At 42.3% G+C, this 10,065-nt stretch overlaps 1 protein-coding gene across 1 annotated transcript; it reads left to right on the top strand.

Annotated features, from left to right (window-relative positions):
- The first annotated feature begins 183 nt into the window (after positions 1-183).
- LOC129822873 (metalloreductase STEAP2-like) lies at positions 184-9,595 on the top strand. The gene is made up of 6 exons (XM_055881355.1): positions 184-404; positions 1,544-1,980; positions 2,063-2,221; positions 3,669-4,196; positions 7,610-7,774; positions 8,064-9,595. Exons 2-6 carry the CDS (start codon positions 1,591-1,593, stop codon positions 8,346-8,348), a joined length of 1,527 nt encoding a protein of 508 aa, XP_055737330.1. The 5' UTR covers positions 184-404; positions 1,544-1,590; the 3' UTR covers positions 8,349-9,595.
- Positions 9,596-10,065: the final 470 nt, after the last annotated feature.

Here is a 10,065-nt window from a genome sequence, read left to right as displayed (position 1 = left end):
TCAAAATTCAACCTCACATGGGATTTAGCCTTTGCAAATGAATGATACTACTCCAACACGGAAATCCTAAAAGGATATGATCTGTGTCCCTAACTGAAGGAGACCTCGTTTTGAGGACATAGTGTAAACGGCAGTTACAGATCTACCTGCGTTGCATTCGTGCGTGGCGCTACCTCCCCTTTGTGCGTGGTGTGATGCTCGTCGCTGGTACGTGCTCTGCCTGCAAGACAGGAATCCGCTCAGTATCTGTATGCATGACAGCGCTGCTGAGCCGAAGCACAGACACAGCCAGATCCTCCTAAGAGAGAGAGAGAGGGAGGGGAGTCCGACAGACAGACCTGTGGCGATCAGCTGGCTGGATGTGTGTTATTCGTGCAGTGGTGTCCTTACCAGCTCCATGAAAGGTATGGCTGTAACCTTGCGATTGACGGACGAATTTGCACACTCTTGACACGCAGCCTACAATCTACGTACATTCACCTGTGAGCTATAGTAGGCTGTATTTGTAAAGCGTAATAATGTTTTACATTGTATAATGGAGTCTGAAGCTAAATAATTCCTCTGCGATGTGGAGCCTGGTTATTCTGCACTAGCAGCAATCTATTCTGGATGAGATGAGTCATATTGTCTAAACCTCGATTGGCGGAATTATTTTTCTAACGTTAGGAATACAAGGTTTACTGTGAATTATTTTTAGCATATTGTAAATTGTTAGTGGTAATAGTTCTACAGGTTAATACATCGCACATTTTACGAGAAGATATTTCAAAGTCACCAAAGGACATATTGTGACATGCTAGTGCCGTTCAAAAATGTTGAATGTGTAGATTATACTGTATTTCTCAAAATATGTCATAGGTTAGATCATTTAAAATAGTATGATCTCTATATGATAAGATTACATTGGTGACATATTTTGAGAATTCTTTTTTTTATAACCTGAAAGCAACCTATAGCCTACCATACTAATTTAATATATTGTAGTTGTTAGTGGAGTAGGTTAATATCATTTTAATAATATATATCATATATTTTTTGGCTGGTTAGACATACTGTACATCAACCACATATATTAGATTCCACCCTGATTTATCTAATTTGATTTAATATAATTTAATATAACCAATTAAGGTCCCCAAGCTTTGCATCATCATAATGTGTTCCCGGTATTAAAACGTCCAGACCACCAAAGAAGGAACCATCAGCATCCCAAACTAATAACACTCTGCAATGAATGTCTCCAGTTTGACTGTACTTGGCCTAACAAGCTGTTGCTGCATCCTGCAGAGTAAAAGGGAGGAATTCCTTCTTGATAGGCTAGGGAACCAGGCAGCTGGGTGGATAGATGTTACCAAGGGTACTTACTCTCTTCTGGTCAGAGCAAGCAAACCGCAGTTCACACAGTTGGAGGCAATGTACTACACTGTGAATGTTCAGTGTATTTTTTATCTTATAATGTAAAGTTATAGCCAGACACCACCTATCTCTATGCTCAAAAATCAAGTACTGTACATAACTATCTAACCATATTCCACCATCCTAGAACCTGAGACGTCCTCCTAAAGGACAGGAGAGGTCTGGAGCCTCAGGATGGACACCATCTCCATGCTGGGCAGCGGCTGCAGCAGCCCGGCTTACACCGACACAGCCCACCCTACCACCCCCTCCCTGTTCCTCCCCAACGGGGTGAGGAAGAATGGCCCCAGGGACCCTCCTCCCCACAGTCCCCTCCACAAGCCTGTTATAGCCATCCTGGGCTCGGGTGACTTCTCCAAGTGCCTGACCATCCGTCTGCTCCGATGTGGCTTCAAAGTGGTGGTGGGGAGCCGCCAACCCAAACGGGCCGCTGAGTTCTTCCCTCATGTTGTTGATGTGACCCACCATGAAGACGCTGTGGGTAAAGCTTCTGTGGTTTTCCTCGCTATCCGCAGGGAGCATTATTCTGTTCTCTGGGACCTCAAGCATCTGCTGGCAGGGAAGGTGTGTGTGTTTGTGTGTGTGTGTGTCAGGGGATTTGGTTGTGAGCAAAAAGACACATTTCCATTCTTCTTCTTCTTCTAAGGTTCTGGTGGACGTGAGCAACAACCGCCGTGTGAACCAGTACCCTGAGTCCAATGCTGAGTACCTGGCCTCCCTGCTCCCAGACTCTACAGTTGTGAAGGGCTTTAATGTCATATCTGCCTGGGCTATGCAGTCTGGACCTAAAGATGCCAGCAGACAGGTAAGATGGAAGAAGAGGTATGTGTCCCAAATGGCTCCCTGTGTTCCAAAGGGCTCTGCTCAAAAGTAGTGAACTATTTAGGGAAAAGTGTGCCATTTGGGACACACACAAGGTTAATTTCAGGATTTACTTATTCAGAATTAATTCAGGATCAAACACTGTCCCACTCTTTAACTCATTGCACAGTTAGTCATTAATTTTTAACTTCTAAATATTGTTTTGCATAAATAACGCATTGCGACTCATGACTAAATTAGTATTTTCACATAAATAGAATGTCTCCCCTGGTACAGACTTGTTGCAGGTAACAAACCACTCAGTCTATTAAAGTTGGACCCAGAGCTGAATCTGCTGAAATAACAGTGTTGGCAGCCAAGGCAGTATAGATGTTGACCTGTCTGTCTAGCATGGTTCCAGATCTCTTTCTGCTGTGGAGCCAAACTGGCTAACATCCGTTTACAGAGAAATTAAATGGCAGCATCAGACTCTGCAACAGGATCAGCCAAATGGCTGCTGATAGTCTCTAAGCATCCATTGTCCTAACACTCGTTTGTTGTGATTTTTTTTGGACAGCAGCTACCTCTCTCTACATCATTCTCAGTTGTTCAATGTCAGTTGTTACAAACCATTGTTGTTGACACAATCTGATTGGCTGACCTTTCAAAGAGGTGCACTGACATTCTCCTCAATACATCCCCTCCCCCTACGGCATGATGATGTCATATGCGGGGGACAGATCAAACATGATTATGACATATCGCATATCAGGGTAAAGTCACTGCACCCTCGTCTTTATTCCTATGATATCCTCACTAGAAGGAGTGGCAGGCTACTGAGCTGGTTAAAGCATTAACAGTCTGGTCTGTGCTTGCCTGGGAGGGAGACTAATTCCTCCAAATATTATGCAAGGATTATAGTGAGACTCTACAGCTGAGAAGAACATTTTACGCTGCCATCCTTCTTCAAATAAAACCATGCTGGTCACACACACACACACACACACACACACACACACACACACACACACACACACACACACACACACACACACACACACACACAGTAAATGCACACAGTAAATTCAATTAACACAATTGGGACAATGAAAAAACAAGCTCGATATTATGAACCAGGGAATCAGATTGTGTTTGTGTCAGTCACAAGGGATAGAAACAACCACATCCATGTTTTCCTTTTACATAATTATATCTGCTAATTATTTGTTATTTCATGCCTATGATTGACAAGATAAGCCTTCCCCGAGGTTGTTTAGAAAAAAATGTACACTACACATTACATCACATTCACAATACATGCAATGCACATTGACCATGTCATACATATTAGATTGATTGACTATGTCATACATATTAGATTGATTGATTGATTGACTGACTGACTGATTGACTACCTTGATTTATTATTGCTTGATTACCCATTCCTCAAGGTGTACATCTGCAGTAACTCTGTAGAGGGCAGACAGCAGATCATGGAGCTGACCAGGCAGCTCAACTTCACCCCAGTGGACATGGGAGCCCTCTCCTCCTCCAGAGAGATTGAGAACATGCCCCTGCGCCTCTTCCCCGACTGGAAAGGCCCCGTGCTAGCCACTGTGGCTCTCTCCATCTTCTTCTTCGCCTATTCCTTTGTCCGGGACATCATCCACCCGTATGTGAAGAGCAAGCAGAGTGACTTCTATAAGATCCCTATAGAGATGGTGAATAGGACTCTGCCCACAGTGGCCATAACACTACTCGCTCTAGTCTACCTGGCTGGCCAGCTAGCCGCGGTCCACCAGCTGTACTATAAGACTAAGTACAGGAGGTTCCCTCACTGGCTGGAGGGCTGGTTACAGAGCAGGAAACAGCTGGGGCTGCTGAGCTTCTTCCTGGGGTGTGTCCACGTTCTCTACAGTCTCTGTCTACCCATGAGGAGGTCAGAGAGATACCTGCTCCTCAACATGGCCTACCAACAGGTGGGTGATGGACAGAGGAAGGGAGGGGGAGAGAGAGTTAGAGAGAAAGGGAGGGGGAAGGGGAGAGGGAGCGTGTGTGTGTGTCAAATCAAAATACTTTTTATTGGTCGCATACACATATTTAGCGGGTGCAGTGAAATGCTTGTGTTCCTAGCAACAACAGTGCAGTAATATCGAACAATACACTCTAAAAGTAAAATAATATAATTAAGAAATATTAGGACGAGCAATGTCTGAGTCCGGAGTATAAGTATATATACTGTATGTATATATACAGCACAAGTCAAAAGTTTGGACACAACTACTCATTCAAAGGTTTTTCTTTATATTTACAATTTTCTACATTGTAGAATAATAGTGAAGGCATCAAAACTATGAAATAGCACATATGGAATCATGTAGTAACCAAAAAAGTGTTAAACAAAATGCATTTTAATTAACAGATGTGCCTTGTTAAAAGTTAATTTTGTGGAATTTCTTTCCTTAATGCGTTTGAGCCAATCAATTGTGTTTTGACATGGTAAGGGTTGTATATAGAAGATAGCCCTATTTGGTAAAACACCAAGTCCATATTAAGGCAAGAACAGCTCAAATAAGCAAAGAGAAATGACAGTCCATCATTACTTTAAGACATGAAGGTCAGACAATCCGGAAAATGTCAAGAAATTTGAAAGTTTCTTCAAGTGCAGTTGCAAAAACCATCAAGCACTATGATGAAACTGTTTCTCATGAAGATCGCCACAGGAAAGGAAGACCAAGAGTTACCTCTGCTGCAGATGGTAAGTTAATTAGAGTTAACTGCACCTCAGATTGCAGTCCAAAGAAATGCTTCACAGAGTTCAAGTAACAGACACATCTCAACATCAACTGTTCAGAGGAGACTGCTCAAATCATGGTTGAATTGCTGCAAAGAAACCACTACTAAAGCACACCAATAAGAAGAAGAGACTTGGGCCAAGAAGCACAAGCAATGGACATTAGACTGATGGAAATCTGTCCTTTGGTCCAAATTTGAGATTTTTGGTTCCAACCGCCGTGTCTTTATGAGATGCAGAGTAGGTGAACAGATGATCTCCTCATGTGTGGTACCCACCGTGAACCATGGAGGAGGAGGTGTGATGGTGTGGGGAGTCTTTGCTGGTGACACTGTCAGTGATTTATTTTGAATTCAAGGCACACTTTACCATTATGGCTACCACAGCATTCTGCAGCGATATGCCATACCATCTGGTTTGTGCTTAGTGGGACTATCATTTGTTTTTCAACAGGACAGTGACCCAACACATCTCCAGGCTGTGTAAGGGCTATTTGGCCAAGAAGGAGAGTGATTGAGTGCTGCATCAGATGACCTGGCCTCCACAATCACCTGACCTCAACCCAAATGAGATGGTTTGAGATGAGTTAGACCGCAGAGTGAAGGAAAAGCAGCCAACAACTGCTCAGCACACAGTGGCTTGCGAAAGTATTCACCCCCTTTGCCATTTTCCCAATTTTGTTGCCTTACAACCTGGAATTAAAATATATTTTTAAGGGTTTGTATCATTTGATTTACACAACATGCCTACCACTTTGAAGATGCGAAATATATTTTATTGTGAAATTAACAAAAAATTAGACAAAACAAAACAGAAAACTTTAGCGTGCATAACTATCAGAACTATTACATTTTTGCCCATTCTTCAGGTAATTGGTTGCCCATTCTTCAGGTAATTGGTTGCACCAGATCTTATTTAGGGGCTTCATAGCAAGGGGGGTGAATACATATGCATGCACCACTTTTCTGTTTTTTATATTTAAAAAACAAAAATGTAAACAAGTTATTTTTTAAATTTCATTTCACCAATTTGGACTATTTTGTGTATGTCCATTACATGAAACCCCCCCAAAAATCAATTTACATTACAGGTTGCAATGCAACAAAATAGGAAAATGCCAAGGTGGATGAATACTTTTGCAAGGCACTGTATGTGGGAACTCCTTCAAGACTGTTGGAAAATAATTCCTCATGAAGCTGGTTGAGAGAATGCCAAGAGTAAAGAATAAAGAAAAACCCTTGAAAGAGTAGGTGTGTCCAAACTTTTGACTTGTACTGTATATGTAATGGGATGTACAGACAATATGGACAGTATATGGATAGAACATTTAGTATATCTGAAGAATAGTGTTTGTGTCAGGTCAAAGACACCCTTCATAAATGCTGTTGTTTATGTAATTGAGGTCTGTAGATGTTTTATCAGATTAAGTTCACTTTGGAATCGTGAATCAGCAACAATGCAGCAACACTGTAACCGTTATGCAGTTTTATTCTCCTCTATAATTCTAATCTTGAGAGTGACCCACATTGAAGTGTTCGGATGTTTGGCCTCAGAGTGACTCATCTATTTGTGCTGTGGCTCCTGAGGCATGGCCATAAACAACACTTACGACAGCCAGCCAGCTGCACTGGGAAGACCACAGAGGGACAAACAGCATGTACATACTGTAGATACTTCGGTTACCATATAGTACACATCTTCTTCTTCACAAACGAATTGCAATGCATATTTTACTGATGGTGTTCCTCCTTGTTCATATAAGTGAAACTATAAGCTATGTTCTCACTCCAATTGGGTATTGTGAACAACATACATATTGCAGTATATGCAACGGTTGTACATCCAAAATGTTCCTGCAACATTTATCTACTGATCTATGTGGCTTATCTGCATCTTCACCGGTTTAATCTCAGTTTATTCATTCACGTCCTCCTCTGACCTTCATCTGTCTCTTACTGCAACCCGCTTCCCAGCATCCTTCATTCTCACGCACACACAAACCCTTCTAGCTGTGTGTGTCTGTGTGTCTGTCGATCCAGGCCACAGCATCAGCTGCACTCTCAAGCACATCTCTCGCTGTGTGTTTTGCTTCTCAAACACACCTCTGGCTGTATATGTGTGTGCGTGTGTGTGTGAATTCAGGCACGTCAGCCTGTCCTCTAGTTCAGGCCTGTTAGACCCATATGGCATCTGAGGTGCTCCTGCAGTTGTATTGAAATAGCTTGATATGCCGCATGCGGTTTTGCTTTATTTCACCTTGTGTGGCACACACACACACACACACACACACACACACACACACACACACACACACACACAGCCAGTGGACTGTAGAGGCTTTTGTTAATGAATGAACATTCTGCCAAATTTAGACCGAAAACTAGGTCTCCTCATTTAGATAAATCAGGCAGCGGCATTTTTGATTGGATGATATTTCATTTTCTTTGTCATTTTTACTCAGGTGTGCGTGCGGTTGTGAGCATTTATTTCATGTTAAGTGAGTGTTTATTTATGAGTAAACTATGTTTGTGTGACTTTTTTTTGTATTCATACAGTATGTGTTTACTGAATGTATGTGTGTCTGTGTTCTCTCTGCAGGTCCATGCTAACGTGGAGAACTCGTGGAATGAGGAGGAGGTGTGGAGAGTGGAGATGTACCTGTCCTTTGGTATCATGAGCCTCGGGCTCCTTTCTCTCCTGGCCGTCACCTCCATTCCTTCTGTTAACAGCGCCCTCAACTGGAGGGAGTTCAGCTTTATTCAGGTACTCAGACAGACACTGTTGATGATGATAATAATGGTGATGGTGAGGCGGAAGATGATGACAATGAAGATGGTGATGAGGATGATGAACATTCTTATGGAAAGGCCTCTGATTAATAATACTGACTAAGAAATAATAACAAGCGGTCAACTCTGGCCAAAACATTTGTTTGTTTTCTGAGTAGTCTTCTACATGTTGTTTGTAATCATGTTCTTACTGTAGATGTAAAAACTGTGATATAATGTATTGTTGATGCATGCATGTGTTTCTCTCTCTCCTTCTCCCCTAGTCGACGCTGGGCTACATCGCTCTGCTTATCGCTACGTTCCATGCTCTGCTGTTCGGCTGGAAGCGGGCCTTTGAGGAGGAGGCTTACCGTTTCTACCTACCCCCTAACTTCGTGGTGGCCCTGGCCCTGCCTGTGTGTGTCATCCTGGGGAAGGTGTTCCTGCTGATCCCCTGTGTGGGACGGAGGCTCCACAGGATCAAACGGGGAGCTGAGAGCAACCCGTTGTGCCAGGACCCTGTTGGAGCAGCAGCACACGTCTCACCAGAGAGGGTCACTATCATGTGAATGATTGGGTGGATGGATGGATAGGTGGATGTGTAGATAGACAGGTAGATGTATGACTGGATGGATACATGAATGAATGAACTTTATTCCTCCTCAGAGGAGAAATTGGATTGTGGAACTGGACTGTGAAGCCAGAGCACTGGGTTGGTTGGGCTACACGACCAGACTGGGCCAGACTGCAGCATAGCCTATCTAGCTATCAATATTCTACCAATGCTCTGCCAGTGCTCTAGCTAGCTACCACTGCCCTGCCAATGATCGATCAGACATACGTCTTTGCTCTTCAGTGAAACTTTGACACACTGCCATGACCAACCATACTGTAACATTTCCAACAGCATTTAATGAGCCCCTAGTTACAGACAATATCAATAAAGGATAATTAGCCTATATGCTATATGCCCTTGGATCTGTGGTTCGGTCAGTGCTGCAAAAGGCACAATGTGGTTCTGTGACTGTTGTCTGAGTATTGTCTGCAAATTGCCAATTTCCTTGTTGTAGAATTATAATAGTCATCATGGAATTATGTTCAGCCCAAGTACCATGTATTTTTAGATATGTACTTTTAGGAATGATGATATATGTGAAAATAGTATTATATGTGAAATCAATGTAAGAATGAGTTAACTGAGAATCACACACTTGAAAAAAACATATTCCGAGGATCTGTGTCACTGTGTTCAACAGTCAGAAAAATGTGCCAAAAAAACCTATTTTTTACACGGTCAATAGAAATTATGTAGCAGGTTATTGTTGAATCAAGCTATTTGTTGTCAATTGAAGTCATGTAATTATGGAAAAACGTTCATGTATACTGTGTGTGTATTGATAATGCAATACTGTATGATACACATACCTCATAAAAATGATAATTTCATGACACTATCCTTGGTATAAAATGTATTTACTAGTAGTCATACTTAACAACAACACAACCATCAGTAGTGAAGAATGTGACAATCCACAAAGACTTGATCCAGATGTTTTTATACTATTGATACATTATTTCCTAGTTCTTCTGCTTGGATTAAGAGAGCCTAGTCAGTAGGAGAACATATCAGCTATCAACCTGCAACATGCCAAACAATCTAGCAAATTGTCATCTAGCCTCTCCCCCTGTATTAGAGTATGTTGAAAGAGCATGTGTGACAATGTGTTTGAAAACACACTGAACAAAATATAAACGCAACATGTAAAGTGTTGGTCCCATGTTTCATTAGCTGAAATAAAATATCCCCAAAATGTTCCATACACACAAAAAGCTTATTTCTCAAGTTTTGTGCACAAATGTTGTTTACATCCCTGTTAGTGAGCATTTCTCCTTTGCCAAGATCATCCATCCACCTGACAGGTGTGGCATATCAAGAAGCTGGTTAAACAACATGATCCTTACACAGGTGCACCTTGTGCTGGGGACAATAAAAGGCCGCTCTAAAATGTGCAGTTTTGTCACACAGCACAATGCTGCAGATATCTCAAGTTTTGAGGGAGCATGCAATTGGCAAGCTGACCTCAGGAATGTCCACCAGAGATGTTGCTAGAAAATTGAATGTTAATTTCTTTACCATAAGCCTCCTCCAATGTCGTTTTAGAGAATTTGGCAGTATGTCCAACCGGCCTCACGACCGCAGACCACGTGTATAGCATTGCGTGGGCAAAAAGTTTGCTGATGCGACCCCTGTGGCGGGCCGGGCGCAGTGCACGCTAACCAAGGGGA

The sequence above is a fragment of the Salvelinus fontinalis genome, chromosome 25 (assembly GCF_029448725.1).
Source record: "Salvelinus fontinalis isolate EN_2023a chromosome 25, ASM2944872v1, whole genome shotgun sequence".
Taxonomy (NCBI): Eukaryota; Metazoa; Chordata; class Actinopteri; order Salmoniformes; family Salmonidae; genus Salvelinus; species Salvelinus fontinalis.
This window is presented reverse-complemented; position numbering and strand designations above follow the sequence as displayed.

Coding starts and splice junctions, on each gene's coding strand:
- LOC129822873 (XM_055881355.1), top strand. CDS start 1,591: ATGGACACCATCTCCATGCTGGGCAGCGGCTGCAGCAGCCCGGCTTAC. Junction 4,197..7,609: donor TCAACATGGCCTACCAACAG/GTGGGTGATGGA, acceptor TTCTCTCTGCAG/GTCCATGCTAACGTGGAGAA. Junction 7,775..8,063: donor GGGAGTTCAGCTTTATTCAG/GTACTCAGACAG, acceptor CTTCTCCCCTAG/TCGACGCTGGGCTACATCGC.